Below are 17,562 nucleotides of genomic sequence, written 5' to 3'. Positions count from 1 at the left end.
ATCTCACTGCTGATACAATACACTTTTACCATATATATTTTTGCATTAATATTTCTTACATGATAGAATTACAAGATTTTGATACAATTCACATAAAGAATATTTAACATTGAAACCATTGTTTGTAGTGTAAAAACATCAAAACACTAAAACAAAAAAGGAGACTTTTTTTCCTTTGGGGGGGATGAGAGCATTAGGGGATGGAATCCGGTAAATACAGAAGACAAGAAGGGTCTTAACTTGCATGTTGTTGTTGTGGTGGTTTTGTTTGTTGTTAACAGGCAGTATGGAAGTACCTCTGTCAGGGGAAGGCCTACTGTGTGAACTGAAGCATGTCATCGGTGTGTATGTGTGTGTGGTGTATATATGTATATATTTATATTTATATAATATATATATAGATTTTTATGTAAGAATTCCTATTCAACCCCGCACCTCACGTTCTCAACACAGTGCAGGGGCAATGGCATGCTTCCCTGGTGAAAGATTCATATGCCTCTCTCCTCAGGTGCTGGCATCTCATGTCATGGGAGTACAGTATGTTTTTCTCACAACCCCGACGGAGTCTAGATCAGAAAAAGACCCACTCCCACCCCAAAATCCCCAGCCACTCCCATTGCAGTCCAGCAGAGTATATCTGCCCAGCCTCCCTCTCCCCTCTCCCCTCGCCAGGGTCAGAGAAGAACCAGTGCCCCCCCTAACCTCCCTCCGCTCCTCTCTCTCATCACGGCCAGGGAAGCACCGGTACCAACCCTGCCCCCCTTGCACTCCTCCCCTCAATAGGTCCAGGGCAGCACCAGTGCACCCCCATGCCCAGCCTCCGACTCCTGCCCCCCTCACCAAGTCCAGGGCAGCACCATTGCCACCTCTGCCCCTGCGGCCAGCCCCCAGGCCCCCCTCACAAGGGCCAGGGCAGCACCGGCTCCCATCCCTGCTCAACCTACCTCTCCCTCCCTCCCTCTCCCTCCCTCGCCAGGTCCAAGGGTAACACCGGTGCCACCCCCACCTCCACCCCTCTCCCCCTCCCTCCAGCCCCCACCCAGCCCTCTCTCCTCTCACAAGGGCCAGGGCAGGTCACTGAAGTCCACGGGGCCCCCCAGGCCTGCGTCGGCCTCCAGTAGGCTCATGATGACGGCCATGGCTGCCTCGTCGTTACTGGGACTGCTGGAGCCTGGCTCATCCATGATGTCGATACTCAGGTGAGAGTTGTCACCTGCAGGGGGCAGGGCAGAGGAAAATGAGAAAACAGATATTTCCAGAACAGACATGTATATGTGTGGCTGTCTGTGTGTGTGCATGTTTTCCACAATTGAAACCACAATTTCTAGCACAAAAGCTTTGGCTACATGAAGCCTAAGAGAAAGCAACAATAGGCAGTGACTCACTCATGATGGAGTTGTTGGAGTAGGGGTATCCTATCGAGTCAGAGCCGGACACAATGCCTGGGGTTGGAACGTCTGGAGTCCCGCCGCCGTTCTGAATCTGGAAAAAAAAGAAGGGTACAAGACACCAACGTTGAGAGAAGGCGCGGAAGCAACACACCTCTTGCACCTGCCGACTCATTTCCACTTCCAATATTACATCTCTACAGGGTTAAAAAAAATAACATGCGAGTGATCTGCTACGTGAGAACAGCTACGTCTATGTTTACTCATACATTTTTTTTATTACATCTATATCTAGTACATCCATGTACGTTACATCAGCAAACCCAAAGCCCTTCGGCAAACATCAGTTTGTTTTCGGTTGTGCTATTAAAACACAACATGACTATTTTTTATATATTATATTATCCCTACTCCAGCAGATGTATCGATCTGCAACAAAAAAAGACTTTCCTGAAATACATACAGTATAGCCATCACAGACCTGATGAGCCAGTGAGGTGAGCCAGTCAAGTGAGGTGTGCATTAGGGCTGTAACGATACGCTCAACTCACAATTCAATTCGTATCGTGATTTTAGACCTACGGTTCGATACATCCCACGATTTCTGAAATGTATCTCCACTGAAGTTTGGAAACACTATCACATCAAATCATAAGGTTGTTTTCTAGACTAATGGGTAATACAAATTTGAAAGGGCGTTTCACGATACTACCTCCTTGTATCACGATACAGTATCATGACTCTGTGTATCACGATTTCTCGGTTCGATACAATATCGTTACAGCCCTAGTGTGCATGTGTCTCTGGAGCTACTGAGCACACTTCCCCTGTCTGGCCCCTAATGGACCTGTTATGATGGCCTTGGCCGTACTTTGTTACCACGGCCCAGATACGGCCCAGATACGGCCCAGTTACGGACTCTGGCCCTCTTTTATTATAGCCCCCTCCTCCCCTCATAGTGGGGCCCCATTTCATATATGTATGTGCGTGCATGCGTGCGCATGCTTTTTTTTGTTTGTTAAATATCTATTTTAGTTATTTCTTGGCTGGATGTATCTCTCTGACACAGGTACAGGATAACCATCATTCAATCTTCCCAAACACAATGAAATCAGTAAAATATAAAATAGGTAAAAAAGACTACAAGCAAAGGAAATGTACACTGTATATGAACAAAATAAAAAGAGCCTGTGATCTAACCTTCTTCCCTCCGGGCGAGCAGGTGTCTGGGGGAGGCGTGCTGGTGATGTTCAGGGGACTGGAGCCACAGCTGGAGGGAGACGAGCCGCGAATTCTGCAAAGCACAAAAACAAGAGGAGATGGTGAGGTCAGGTCACACAGAGATGCTAGGAAATGTGTGGAGAGAGAGAGAGAGAGAGAGAGAGAGAGAGAGAGAGAGAGAGAGAGAGAAAGAGAAAGAGAGAAATGAGGTAGGGTTGGGAAATGACCCACAGCACATTGAAGAAATAAAGAACACGATCGCCATTGAGCACTGAAGCATAAAACCGTTTACTCGTGGGCGAATAAATATGTACCTTTCCACTTTTCAAGTCCATGCCGGATTCAACTCTGATTAACCAAATTGCTTTTACATGGTGCAGGTGCATTAGTACCACATCCTCACCCCCCAAGGGGTTGGTTGGATATTGGAGGATCATGACAAAGTGCTTGCCACACCACTCCAACTGAAGGATTATGGAACTACTTACTGATGATTATGTAACTGACTTGGAAATTTAAATAGCAAATTATTGTGTAATGTTTATCTTTTTTATAATAATTTGCTACATTTTCTGGGTGAAATCAACTCTAGGGCAATGCACATGGTGTTTGTGCAGATTAAAGCTAATGGGAATGGGTAAATGGGCACAGCGTTGTGTCAGAGATTCTTTAAGTAAGTATAGATATGCCAACATAATAGGTTTCTATGGGCACCTAACATGACCAGGTTCCGGTCTGCCTAAAGGGGCGTGTCATAATGCTCCTAGCATTGAATAGAACAGTCCTTAGGTCTGCCTAGGTCTGCCTAAAGGGGGATTTCCCCCCCTACCCCTTGCAATAATCGAACCCGGAAACAATGGAACCTCTCTCTCTACTCTCTCTGGTTATGTGTTGTCTTACCTCTGGATCTCCATGACCTCTTCTGCGATCATGCGGCCGATCTTGCCAGCCCCGGCCCGTGTGCCACCAGGGATGCCGGGCACCGTCTGAAGAGCGCGCTTCCCTCCACCTGGTGAGCACATACACACATTGTAAATTCCTTACATGAGCCCACTAATTACATTACAATCAATTTTTTTCAGAGGTAAATTAGCACGTAAAGTGTCACAAGTGCTGTGGCATGACAATTTTGACAACAGGTAACACAGCCTGCATCATACAGCAAGGCTAGTAGACTACCTATTAACCTATTTTGTGTGTGTTTGTGTGTGTGTGTTTGTTTGTTGCCATTAAGAAACTTTTTCCCAGCTGGTGAAATCAAGATTTTGGAAATAGAACAATGTTTTACTATTGAGTGTCTGGTAAAATTTTAGCATAATATATTTGTCAGAAGCTGGTAATGGTCGACATTTTATGAAGGTAATATCCACCCCGGGTAATTGTGTGTGTGTGTGTGTGTGTGTGTGTGTGTGTGTGTGTGTGTGTGTGTGTGTGTGTGTGTGTGTGTGTGTGTGTGTGTGTGTGTGTGTGTGTGTGTGTAGCACTAAGAAGGGAAGATCCTCCTCACCGTCTCCTCCTTCTGACGTGAGGCAGCTGTTCATACTCTGGGGCGAGGAGGCTGGCTGGGGGTAGTTGGGGTCTCCTGCATCCAGCACACTCCCCCTGTTCAAATAGCAACACAAATCACCACAAAAGAAATACACATTAAGGTACGTGGTCTTACTCTTGTGGTGTTACGTAAGTGCACACTACAAAATCTACTGTGGCTGGTGAATTACAGCTAGAAATACTGGAAAACTAACACTGAAACTCAGAGGTGTATGAAGTAAAAGTAGATGTATTCTTACAGCTTGTCCACCCAACTAGGTACACAGGAATATCTGATGTATAAAGTATGTAACTAGCGCAAGAAGGCGTGACTTACGAGACGACGGTGTTGGTGGAGACGATGTACTCCACCTCTTTAGTCCAGGGGTTCATGAAGCTGAACCAGCGGCTCCGCAGGGTGATAAAGGAGCCGTCCTTGATTTTGAACTTGTAACAGTTTGTGTTGATCTTCTCCCGCATCTGTAGCACTGGAACACAGACAGACAAGCCACGTCAGACACAAGCGGATACACAAGGGGCCTATACTACAAAGCTGGTTCAGGATAAGTTAAGGTTAAGTTAAGAGGTAAATCATCTAATGGAAGAGCCTGGAGTCCTCATTTTCTTAAGAAAGGATCTTGTATTAGGTGATTTACCTCTTAAGTTAACCTTAACTTATCCTGAACCAGCTTTGTAGTATAGGCACAAGGTAAGGAACTACGTCAACCTCCAACACAATACTGTACCAATGCAGAGATACAATACATTAACTGAGGACATCCGTGTGAGATGCAAAATTATTGTGTAAATTTTACCATCCTCTTCAGCACCAAGTACACTTCAAGACTATTTGTCTCACTGTACTGGGAGCTGCATAACGACAAATATATAATATATGCTATAACATATAACATAATATATATAATACATATCTATATACATTATAGGATATATAGATATGATATATGATATATGCTTACCTTGTCTGTGACATTCAGCCAGGTGCCCGATGTCGTCCTGGTGGAAATACTCGTAGAATGAAGTACCTAGAAGCTCTTGAGGTAAATACGCAAGGATAGCCGTGGCCCTAAAGACAGACAAAAACCAAAATCAAAAACTTTAATTCGGAATTCACAGGAAACTAACTAGTGTCTCAAATACTGTGCAGTATTACTTAAAGCACTTTACTCTTTCACATACATTTTACATGCATTGTTTTGCCTATTCTTTCGAACTATCTGTTGTCATGCTAAAGCTCTGGCCAAATGGCTAGAAACTACCGTCAGACGTGCTCTATACACTCACCTCTGGTCGACGAAGACGAACTTGCCATCGATGGCGTGGCGCGAGACGTACTCGGTGGGCTTGACGCGGATGTCGCCGTTCATGGGCTGCGGCACAATGTGCGGGTGCAGGCGTCCGATGGCCACCAGGCAGCTGAGGTTGCAGCCCTCGTTGTCGGGCTCGTTGTCGTCGTCCAGCCCCATCTTGGTGGGCGGCCAGCTCTTCAGGTAGCCCGTGCTGTGGATGGTGCAGAAGCTCTTGCGGTCCGCTGCAATGTAAACGGCAAACGGCAAGTCAAGTAATGAAGCAATAAGTAAGTAATTCCAGAGATGGTAAGATTCTATTCTTCCTATATTTTCTCTGGTGATACCGCACTATTTCTGGGAATGAGCTCAGTTTACATCTCCCCTTACGTTTGATTGAGTTTTACCTTTCTTCTGTACTTCCAGCAACACTCTGAGTGTGGCAATGCAAATTCCACCTCCAAGCTAGCATTTATATAATAGAATCATATGGGATCAGACAGTTAGCTAGCTGGTCTCATCAGATTCAATGGTAATTGCTAGCTTGAAACTACGTAGAAGTAACATCACCAGACAACTGGTAGAAAAGGACAAAGGTAAAACTCATTATTAACATTATTAACTCGTTATTTAACAGAAAGGGAGTTGTAAATTCCAGAAATAGTGTGGTATCTTTTTTACAACTGTGTCTGTGGAACAATACCAGTATTCATTGAAAAAACTTTGCAGTCATACTGTAGTACTGCAGTACGTACTACTATGACATAACAAAGAGTCTTAAGTACCGTAACACATTACAACTTGGTCATTGCCATTCTGGTAGAAAAAAAACCCTAATATGGGTTGTGTCTTTGCACATTTAACAAAAATGTACAAGTTATGTACAGGTTTTGAAATGGCAGCACTACCTAGGAAATCAGGGTTAAGTGGATGTGTTTCATGTGGTGACCTGCAAAAAACCACTGGCTCATGTAAAAGAACGCTGCAGTTAACTTCAAAGTTTCAAAGACTGGGATACACATGTCATCATCCTGGTGCCTTGCGGCATGCAATATTAATATTCTACATTTAAGAGTGAATAATTCATGGGGCTGGTTCCTCCCTCCTTTTGGTCTCTCTACATCTAGTGAAGTGGCTCTTTTTTTCACCACTGATACCCTCTTATGAAACTTAAATTTGTAACCCATCATGCGTGGCACCATTTAGCACACTCTGCGCAGTGGGAAGCTACATGATGCAGTATCTTGGGTGCAGTTGGGGTTGAAGTGCCTTGAACAGGAGAGGAAAAGAGGGCTCATTCACCCCACACCCTCTGACTGCCCTAAATACAGTTTTCGCAGCTTTACCTCCCCTCCTCTAGACCAACAAGAACATGGTACAACATGTACTATATAACACTGTGATATTGCTTGTGATGTTATGTACAGGATATACAGTATTATATGGTATAGTTTCAATATAGTCGCAACCAAAGTCTTTCATTCATGCTAGTTATAGTATGAAGACAGCAGCCTTCACTCAAGCCCTATTTACTGTATACTGTGGGCCAAACTGGGCATGCTGGACCAGTGAAATGGGGATGCAGACCTTTCTTTTTGGAGCAGGTGGAGGAGAAGTCCTTTTCCTCCATCTTGACGGAGGGCCGGTTGCACTTCATGCGACAGAAGAAGGAGCGTCGGGCCCCTGAGCAGAGCCTGGAGGGGCCTGGAGTGATGTCTGTCTTCACCGGGAGCCCAGCTGAAAGAGAGAGAGAGAGAGAGAGAGAGAGAGAGAGAGAGAGAGAGAGAGAGAGAGAGAGAGATACAGAAAGTGCACAGTAATAGGACATTAAACACACAGTAGAGTATAGCAGAGTAGAGATACTTTAAAGAACCGATATGATCTCCAGATCTTTAGACAGACGTGAAAGTATTACTCTGGTGGTCACCCCACGTGAATATTCGAGCACTGCAATGGTCTCTAAAGAATCATGTCTGGGTGTTATAACTATGGCAAAGGTAACAGTGCAATAATACGGGGGGAAAAAACTGACATAACATAAAACTTTAAACATTTCAACTATCAACAGTACTAGGCCTACTACTGCTTGTACTACTACTACTATTAATCAGAAATAATAACAATAACAACACCAATAAGAACGATAAATAAATGAATGTACTTTTAGCATCGATGAGCCTCTCGCGAGGCGCTGTGTCGGATGACGAGAGCTGCTCTTTGACCTTGGCGATGTCTTTAGGGTGCAGGTAGTCAAACAGACTCTGGCCTATCAGGTCATTCTAAAACACAAAAACAAAGAAAGTAGAACAAACATTTTAAATAATTATGACAATCCTGGTTGATGATTATACAGATTCAACAATCAATCAGGTCATTCTGGAAGTAACAACAAAGTAAGAAAAATGAATTACAATGATCCTGGTCAATGATTAAAGCAGCACCCCACACTCAACACATGGCAGCAGCACATACCTGACTGTAATTGAGGATTTTATAGACACTCTCTGAGACGAAGAGGATCTTTCCACGATCACAACCGACGACAAAAAGGAAGCCATCTGCGGCCTATAGGAGACAGAGAGAGACAGAGAGAGGTCACACACTTGTTTGCATTTTTTCACCAACGTTAAACACATAGATACAGAACACTGTAGCAAGGAAAACAACAGGAAGTAGAAATGCAGCTCACCCTCAGTATTAAGTGCTTGAGTTCATCGTCTGAAAGAAATGCCGGTTTGTAGTTCGCCTCAGTGTACGGGTTGGCGGCCCCTGGGGAAAAATATAATTATATAGCATGTTATGAATCACTGACAACCTCTGAGCAGGAAGGCACTTGCGTATGTGATGCACAATGTTGCTAGCTAGAGGCTGTTGTTCCCCTTCAGTCACTGAAAACAATTGGAGACAGACTTTGAAGGCCCTGTCTCATAGTCTCTCTGCCAACAAAACTGGAGAAAACAAGGCAACTGATGGTCCATCACCAGCACCCTACAGGCATTACTGTACATTAAGAGGTCTTTGTTGGGGTGCTGTGGTGCACTGGATTAAAAAAAACTTCAATACAATATTTCAACAATTTGATCAATTTCATCCAACCTCCTTCAGGTAAAGTTACAAACACATTTCAACACATTTGTAACTTCACCTGAAGAAGGTCAGATGGAAGTTTGCTGGCGGAATGGACAGTGTGCTGGACCTTTATTACACTTGAACGACAACCCCACTGGGATGATATCCTACGCACCTTTCGCTTTCTTTCACCTGTCCAACTACAGAGGTGTGCAAAAGTGTTACTTTGCACAGCACTAAGACCCATCCTTTATATGGGCGGCATTTCCCATGGGGACCCAGATTTGAGTCTACTACTACTCTACTCCATCTCTCTTCCCCCATTGTTTCCTTTCTACTCTTCACTTTCCTATCAAAGTACATGTAAACAATCCTGTGAAAATACAAGTAAAGGCATAAAATTCCCCAAAACACATGTGGTTTTGGCAGGTGGCCTACCACTTGGGACAGTGCTTGGTGAGCGACTTTGACATATGTAACTCAATAAATACACACACCAAAGTGCTTATGGCATGTATTAGAACATGGTCGTTGCCTTCCTTCTGCCTGCTGTGTGGTCTTTACAAAGGTGATTTCACTTATCAGCTCTTCTAACCGGCTGATGAGTACTATTGAGTAGTGACGCATCCGGTTTCTCAATGTTCAGCAGTGTCTGTCCTATAATCAATGTCCAGTTTAAGGCTCTAAATATTGTGAAGTACAGCATGTACCCACAATCCACACAGTGTATGAAGCATGCAGTTGCAACACAGGAGTGGTAGTTACATTACATTATGTTACATTCGGAGTTCTAAATTAAAAATTTCATCACCAGCCAAAATGGCTAGTAGATGTTAATGTTACTAGCCAAACACACACTCACTAATACGTCAAAGTGGCTAGTAAGTTGGTCTTTTCTACCAGCCAAACTGAAATGTCTCCAGCATTTGGCCGGTTGGCAGAGGCCTGGTTACATTACACCATAGCTGCTCCCAAATGCTTGCAATTTTTCTCTCCTATTTTCTCTCCTTTTTTCTGTCTCTCATCCCACCGTAATTTTCTTCTTCCTTCCCCCTCTCCCCCACATCAGGTTGTGGTAGTGGTAGTGGGCTCACCTCTGAGCGTCTTCATGTGTTGGACAGCCATGCGCAGCACGGTCAGCTTGTCCAGCTTGCGGGACATGGCGTTGCAGGTGGGCACCAGAGAGGCCAGCTCGTCGATGAAGCTGTTCATCTTGTCCCGCCGCCGCTTCTCAATCTGACTGTGAGCCTCCCTGGCGAGGGGGACAGAAGGGGACACCAAGGGGGTTGGCACAGAGGACAAAGGTCATTAGTTTTTCCAGTATACTGCCTCTCAAAAGACAGTTTTGGTATTAAAACACTGCACACAATACAGAGACAGTCGCCATTATTTGATAAGTACTTAGTGGAATGGATCTCTCAGGCTATAAGACTAAGCTAAATTCCTAAAATGGTGGACAATTATTGAGCAGCTCAAACTGCGTAGATCTCTACAGTGGATTATTTATTGGGATTTTTAGGTTGTTTATGTGGATGGGGACCTGGTTTATTTATGCATGATACAATTTCTGACAAATTTAACTAATAGCACTTTAAACTGGAGTTGAACTACGTTGTTGCTACGTCTTCTGTCCATGAAAATAAATCTCTTGAATCTTTAATCTCTATCACCCATCTCATTTGAATACATATAATAAATGTGCAAATACATTTTCCTACTGGAAAACTGTTATCTTTCAACTACCCGTATCAAAAAGAGTTCAAAAAAGTCATCAAAGAGTGACCTACTTGGCATTTTTAATCCTTCCTTGCTGATCCGGACAGTCCCTGAGAAAAGAGAGAGAGATACATCCAAATTTTAATTTATACCATAACAGTGATGTTATTAAGGAAAAGACAGACAGCAAGCTCACACACACGGCTGTGCATTCTAGAGTAACTATATGCTTTTTACCTCCCAAGCTGTTTATCCTTGTCTGTGTCCATGCTATCCCTTGAAAAGGGAATGAACACACATTCATATTAGCTTTGGAGGAAGATGACCTTCAACATGTATGATATTCCGTAATGTGATAAATGTCGGCCAACAACCAAGCCTGGTAGTAGCATTTTTTGCTCAATGTGTTTTGAAATTACTGTTTCCAAAAATATCTTGTTTTCTTCTTATTATTATTTCCTTATCACTTCCTTCTACCTTGCAGGAAACACTTTGCCAACCAGTAATGAATAATAAACCACATATCAGTGCCGTCATAAACTGCTGTGGTGGTGATAGTTTGGACAGCTTGGAGGATGTTTGTGTATAATATCCAAATGACATGACTACACAGTGCCTCTAGAGGGCGCACCTACACAAGGGGACAGCTAGCGAATGGCATTGCTGGTACACTACATACTGTATATAATGCTCAACAGGCAGGAGAAGAAGAAGTGCTATTACAGCTCCTACACTTGTGCATACTATCCAACACAGTGTAGAACAATGTGATTGTATCAGATAAGAAAATATTTCTGTTTGTGAAACATGTTATAAAAATATTATGAAAATGAATTCAATAATTTAAAAATAATAACACTCACTCAAATGAGAAGCCATCGATCCTGCGAAACAAGAGACAACAACAGGCATTTAAAAATTACGCACGAGCAGGAAATGACGGTAAAATCTTTAACAGATCTTTAAATCTTTAAGTGTGTCCATCACATGTCAGTTGCGTGTGGTGAGCAGAGCTGTTTTGCTCATATGTGAGATGGGCGTGGGTGTGTTTGTTCATGTAAGCGAGGCTATTTTCAGTGTTTGCCAGTATGTGAGGTGTGTATAGGATGTGTCGTTTTCCCATGAATGAGGTGTGTGGGTGTTGGGGTTTGTTTGCTCATGGAAAATGTTTGTTTGCATACATGTGAGGTTCGTGATTATTGTACACATCCCCGCGTGTGCATGGTTGTGTGTGTGTGTGCTCACTGGTAATCGGTGGTGCTCCCCTTCCTCTTGCGGTTGTAGTCCAGGCCGGGAGTGCTTATAGAGCTGCTGATTAGATCAGTGGAGCTGGGGGACATGAACTCATTCATTGTTGAGGAAATGTCCATTCTTTGGTCTGCCATTAGATCTGAAATAATCAAGGCCGGCCGCACAGCAAAACAGACAATTAGCTTTTTTTTACACTGTTGTAGCCGTTGTCTCCATACTGGTAATTCATTCCAGTTCAGAGGGAAACGAGGTTAAGTTAACCCTGTGTTTCTCAAAGTGGGGCGTAAGCCCCCCTGGGGGGGCGCGGACGTATCTAAGGGGGGGGCGTGTGACATCTGATTTGGGCTTTTTTGCCCCAAGGAAATTATTTTCGGTCTCGCCAATAAGTCAATAATTTTAAAGCCCTCACCAACATTATATTATTAATTGTCATGAATTTGAATAGCATAGGAAATGAACACGTCTGCATTCGACTGCAGTCCCTCTTTGTTTAATCTCACCAGTACTGCTGTTGCTTGAGGGGGCTCGGAAGCATTCAGACCCTCTGAAGGGGGGAATGATGGAAAAAGTTTGAGAACCACTGAGTTAACCTAAGGCTGTGGTTCCCAAACTAGGGGCCGTGCAGGTACTGAAGGGGGGTCGCGGACAATAGGGTCATTGCATAAAAACAGGAAGTCCACAGGTTAACAGCTAACATGATTCCATAATTTAGTTAGTAAAAGTACTCACTTGTATGGTTATAGATGTAAGCTTATTTATTGTCCTGTGGATTTCTAGCAATATTATTGCACAAACTATCAATGGAATATCTAGCAATATTAATAGACCAAAAAATTACCTAAGCAAATTACCTAAGCAGTTAATTTGATATAATAAGGTCATTATATATCATAAGGCCATCAATATTGCTATAAATCCATTGTTAGGGCCCATTCGTATGTCCAAAAGAGGGCTTCTGCTGAAAAAGTTTGGGAACCACTGACCTAGGGGTATAGGTGAATCAGCTAATTGATTTTTAAAAAGCCTAAAGTCCTCATGTTCTCAACTTAACAACATCTGTAGGGTGTATAGTGCAGTATATTAGCCATGTATCCCTTTCTGTAAGGTAACAGCGAGGTTTATCACCTAAACTCCACGACATGGCCCCTGTTATACATTTGATGTTACCAAAATGGCAGTGGGCAAGTCATTATAATATATTACTAAATTCTCTGTGTAATCAGTGTCATAGTAGTGCAGTACTATGATAGTAAAGTAACTATTATTACAGCGCTACACTGGCAGAATGGTGAGTAATATGAGGTTGCCCATGTTCTTTGAGTAGGCAGCAGCATTGGAGGTTAGGAGTAGACATGCATGAGTCAGAGCAGAGGGAGAGGTCATGACGACAGGAGCAAAGTGGGCATGTGCGTACAAATACCACTCACCGCAAAGATTCATTCAGATGACGGTTTGTAAAACTTGCCCTTCCATACACTAAACAGGTCTGCGTCGACGACCTACAAGAGGAAGTCAGACAAAACACAAAAGTCAGGAAATGTACGTCTTGTTGTTTCACTTCGGGGCGAGGTCCTACATGTATGTCTGATGCCTCCACCACTGGACGTCATGATCATTATCCCCCTTTTTAGCCTGGAGCGACATTCAGTCTCTTGAGATTTGATTTTTTTTAAATGTTGAAATGTGGGTATGTTATTTTCTGTCATTTTCTAATGCAAAATTAAGGTCCTAGCTTTTAAATGCAACTTATTTCATGCTTTATGTGCTTCAGAGGCTGAGATATTTAGGTTTTAATAGGCAGAGGGCACCCTTTCCCAAAAAGGGCTTAGACGAAAATGGGTTAAAAGGAAAACCCTTTTCTTTCCAAGCAACAGCATGATTACTATCAGAGTTATTATTGACCCTTTTGCTATGATATGTTTCCTTGCGACCAGTGCATCCAGTCCTTCATTTACCGGTACTTGATGAGTTCAGAGGCCTCATGCCACTGTTCTGAAAGTTCATTTTTGATTTCAGTCAGGTTTACAGTGTTCATGTAACACATAGAGCAGGGTGGCAAACTCAAATTGACTGAGGAACTAAATCAAAATCTGAAACAAAGGCATGGGCCAAAGTTTATTATTTTGAAAAAATGGGCTAAAATTGTGCGTACATGCACTTAATAACTTAATAGTTACATTTCACAAACTTTCCCCCATCAAACAATATATTGCAGTTCAATTGTGCCAGGGCATATTGTGTTGCACTTGAATCTGAGCTCTTTCTTTGACCTGGGCCCACTCATATTCCAGTGACACAGCAAAGTTCATCTTCAAGTCTTTTGACGCTCTACATTAATGCTGTATGTGGGCCAACTGTAATAAACATTTGAAATGATCTTGTGGGCAGAATAAAAGGACTCGCGGGTCAAATTTGGCCCCCGGGAGTTTGACATCCCTGACATAGAGTCTCAAATTTAACAATCACTGTGTTGGTCCTACTCTAATAGTTTTGAATTAACACAGCTTAAATCACTGTGGACTAATGTTCTTGGACAAGTCCAAACACATACTGTACAGTGGTCTGTCTAGTGTCTCATAATTCCATTCTGTTTTGATCTGAAACAGCCTCCCACTGCTAACATGAGAATCATGAGCCCAAATTGCAATTGAGAAGGGACTTCTTTGGATTTCATCCATTTTACACATTATCGAAATTAGCAATATTTATTTTGTCCTGCCCTTTCCAAGATCCTGGACATTCTACTGGGGGCATGGTTTGTTCATATTTAAAACATATATATGCCTAAGCTTACTTCAAATACCATTGCAAAAGCTGTTGGCACCTTACAACACAGCACCAACACATGGTACTGACAAGTCAAGGGCAGCATGAGCAACACATTGAATTGAATTGAATAATTGAATTGAAATTGACAGGAATTCTCCTGCTGTTCCTGGACCATGTGCTGCTCCTTCTTTACTGCTAGGGGAAACGGGCCGCATAATGCTGATGAAGAATGATACATAAATCAAAATAAGGAGTACCTTGGAAATGTAACCATCTGTTTTCTATCCTATCATACCTATTTTGCATTCAACAGGGACATGCCATGTCTTCATACATTTGCAAACAATTTCACAGTTTACATCCTGCCACTGTGGGTTGGCAATGAGTAAAGTGTAAGGCAGAACAAAACCAAAACCAAATGGGAGCCCTGTTTGTTGCGGATTAGCCCATATTCCATTTGCCTGGCCACTGTGCACAACTGCACACAACGTGGTATACTGTATTACAATGAGGATAAATTGTATATAATAGTGAACACAGCAATTACTACATTTCATTTGAGATTTAGGATGGTGCTTCAGCTTTCACATTGATCTTGAGCTGCTCTTAGTTACACTGGCCAATAACCAAAATGACAAAGGGTGACAAGATAGTGCAGCTCATATGCATAATAGCCATAAGGCTGTATCATAATCACATTAACATGGTTTTGTTTTTCTTTGAAGCAACATCAAGACATTTTTGTGTTTGTGTTTGGTTGCCCTTCACAGGCTGAAAGCTAAATCGTCACTGTACAGACCACCACAGACAGATGCTCTATCTCATCAAACGTTCTTAGCGCGGTTAAATGTAATACTCTAATAACTCTATGGATTCTGAGGTGCTCTTTTGTCCTCTTTCAAGATGCTGAGGCACTGAATTGTATTTGAAAATATATATATATATATTTTAAGGTTGAAAAAAACAAATCTACCTGTACTTGCTTTACTTACATTTTTCCTCCAGTACAGGAGGTTCAAAAAAGGAAGTCGTGAAAAGTATAAATAGTAGCTATAAGTGCCACTGCTTAGGCTTTACATTTAGTTTCCAAGTAGCCCAACAAAAAAAATCAGCATGTAACAGCAGACCTTTAAGCGCTCTCACTTTTTCCACTAACATTCACTAACAGCACAATGCGTATAAAAAATGTGGACACTGTATCCAGACTCAAGAGTTGAGCAGCACTTGACCATGGTACTTAAAGTCTGACGTCTGCACAGACAGCGTACATGCCTGCAGATATCCACCAGCACTCCAAGACAGTAACGTCACACATGCATCCAGGGAATCTTACTGAGCGATTCCGCTGGTAAGAATAGCCTCTGGCTTGTGCCCATCTATAATGCAGTAATATTTCAGATCCAGATCACACTTTTTATCAGTACATTTAGCCTAGTGCATAAAACACACAATTTGAATGCCAGCAGCAAAGAGGAATTAACTGGTTAGTTCTATACAAATGTATAGACCAATTACAAGTGAGTAATAAAGCTTGGGGAAAACCATCCATTTTAACACTTGTAAATCTTAGTCCAACTTCATAGAGATCAAACACGGTTTTGCCAAATAGCTCTTGACATCATCAATGCTTGTTGTTCACCCTGATGCCTACTTGCCTATGCCACACTTTAGAAGGCGTGTTGTACAGACTGTGGCCACCACTGGTACTGCACGAAATATAAAAACAAGTGTCCCTCTGAAAAGACAATCCATAACCGAATCAAAAACAAAAAAACATTTCCAAGCTGTGAATTAAATTTTGCTTAACGTAATAGTATTGCGTGTTTGTTTGTATATGTGTGCAGACAATGAATGTCGTAATAGGCTACTGTGAGTTTTTACTGTCTACCTCTACATTATCATGCGTGTCAGCATCACTTGACATGTATGAACTGGGAGCGTCCCAAAGGAGCTTTCACAGTAAATTCCACTGCCATCATTGAAAAAAAACATCTTTCATTGCTCCAGCATGAGCACCAGGACGCTCGTGCAGCAATGTTCATTACTGAAAAAAGGACAAAGTGTAACTGCTGCCACGGTAATTAAAAAGACATGCTACCCCAAAACTAAAAGAAAACATCTTCGCCACAAACTGCTGTCGTTCTACTCTCGAAACCCATACAACAGTAAGTGCTACAAAATAACCATTAGAGCGTAGAGCTCTAGTTCTACTTCAGTTTGTGCTTCACACTGTAACCGCACTGACACCATCATCATCTACCAGTTTGGGGTAGTTGAAAGGAACCTGCTAAATGTCAGTCCAAAATATGAAGCAATGACTTGACTAGCATTGACATTTCAGTATAATTTGTCATTACAATAACTAATCATTAAGGTAGGACAGCGAGTTATTTGGCATAACAAATTTCTTATAGGCACTGTATATGCCACTAAAGTTAGCCACATAGCTACATGGACTTTGGCAGCTCAGCGCAGCATAACAGAAATGAACGCTGGTGCGGTTCAAAATACATAAGGAATTGGTTTCAGAAAAATACACCCACGGTGATGTAATAACACAGACACTATCTGCATTGTTATATGTTAATAACGCAATTTAATGAGAATGGGGGGAAACCCTGCAGGGTAGGTGAAAATATAAGCACAAGATGTTCGACACAAGCTAGTTGGGCAGCTAACCAGCAAATGTTAAGGGTCGCTAGCTGTATCGAGCTGTGAAAGATGCTAGCCCCACCAAAGACACAAAATCCCCACACTTTGAACACCAGTTACAAATAGCCCCTCTGTGGATGGTTCAGTGGTAAACATTTGTAAAATCACATAACACACTTAAAGACCAGTTGTTTGGCTATGGTTAGCAATACTGCATAGTCTACACGGGGATAGCCCTGAAGAGAATGCCCCTCCTCCAGCAAATCAATAGCAAGCTATGTCACTAGGGTAGAAAATACATTGTTCATCGACATCTATACAACAAGACCAAATTACGAACACTTCGAATAATCCAAATGTATTTACTTACCTCTGATATTAGGGCATATCAGACTGATTTCACTTCTCGATGACGAAGGCTTGCGTTACTAGAAAAATGTGTGACATAAATGGCATCGGTCTGTGACCTACTTTCTTCTCTTCGTGATGATGACTGTCATTGGGCGAACCACTAACCTATATTTTCCTCCAATCGTTTCTCTGCAAAAGGCCCTGTAGTGTTACAACCAATCCAAAGGCCGCTTACACAGTAAAAACCAAAACAGACACCCATGCTATCCAATAAAACACAATGTCTAGCCCAAAAGTCTACGACCGCAACC

At 42.5% G+C, this 17,562-nt stretch overlaps 1 protein-coding gene across 2 annotated transcripts; it reads right to left on the bottom strand.

The window, feature by feature from the left end:
• Positions 1 to 1,016: 1,016 nt before the first annotated feature.
• On the bottom strand, positions 1,017 to 17,384 carry bmal1a (basic helix-loop-helix ARNT like 1a). 2 transcript variants are annotated; one of them, XM_063197175.1, is made up of 19 exons: positions 17,271 to 17,384; positions 12,907 to 12,978; positions 11,474 to 11,618; positions 11,092 to 11,112; positions 10,466 to 10,504; positions 10,300 to 10,338; positions 9,607 to 9,764; positions 8,133 to 8,212; positions 7,916 to 8,008; positions 7,605 to 7,722; positions 7,031 to 7,180; positions 5,442 to 5,688; positions 5,117 to 5,223; positions 4,474 to 4,624; positions 4,117 to 4,211; positions 3,510 to 3,618; positions 2,589 to 2,682; positions 1,386 to 1,482; positions 1,017 to 1,213 (listed from the first exon to the last, which is right to left on the bottom strand). In XM_063197175.1, the coding sequence occupies exons 2-19, from the start codon at positions 12,917 to 12,919 to the stop codon at positions 1,056 to 1,058; spliced, it is 1,914 nt and encodes a 637-aa protein (XP_063053245.1). In that variant the 5' UTR covers positions 12,920 to 12,978; positions 17,271 to 17,384; the 3' UTR covers positions 1,017 to 1,055. The 2 variants fall into 2 exon arrangements, with proteins under 2 accessions (XP_063053245.1, XP_063053246.1); XM_063197176.1 differs by lacking the exon at positions 10,466 to 10,504.
• Positions 17,385 to 17,562: the final 178 nt, after the last annotated feature.

The sequence above is a fragment of the Engraulis encrasicolus genome, chromosome 4 (genome assembly GCF_034702125.1).
Source record: "Engraulis encrasicolus isolate BLACKSEA-1 chromosome 4, IST_EnEncr_1.0, whole genome shotgun sequence".
Classification (NCBI taxonomy): domain Eukaryota; kingdom Metazoa; phylum Chordata; class Actinopteri; order Clupeiformes; family Engraulidae; genus Engraulis; species Engraulis encrasicolus.
Note: the sequence above shows the minus strand (reverse complement) of the source record. Positions and strands in the feature narration are given on the sequence as shown.

Excerpts from the sequence above, each read along its gene's own strand:
- bmal1a (XM_063197175.1), bottom strand. Across the intron at positions 2,683-3,509 it reads GAGGTCATGGAGATCCAGAG|AATTCGCGGCTCGTCTCCCT; the intron begins GTAAGACAACAC and ends TGTGCTTTGCAG. Across the intron at positions 1,483-2,588 it reads GCTCGCCCGGAGGGAAGAAG|ATTCAGAACGGCGGCGGGAC; the intron begins GTTAGATCACAG and ends TTTTTTTTCCAG.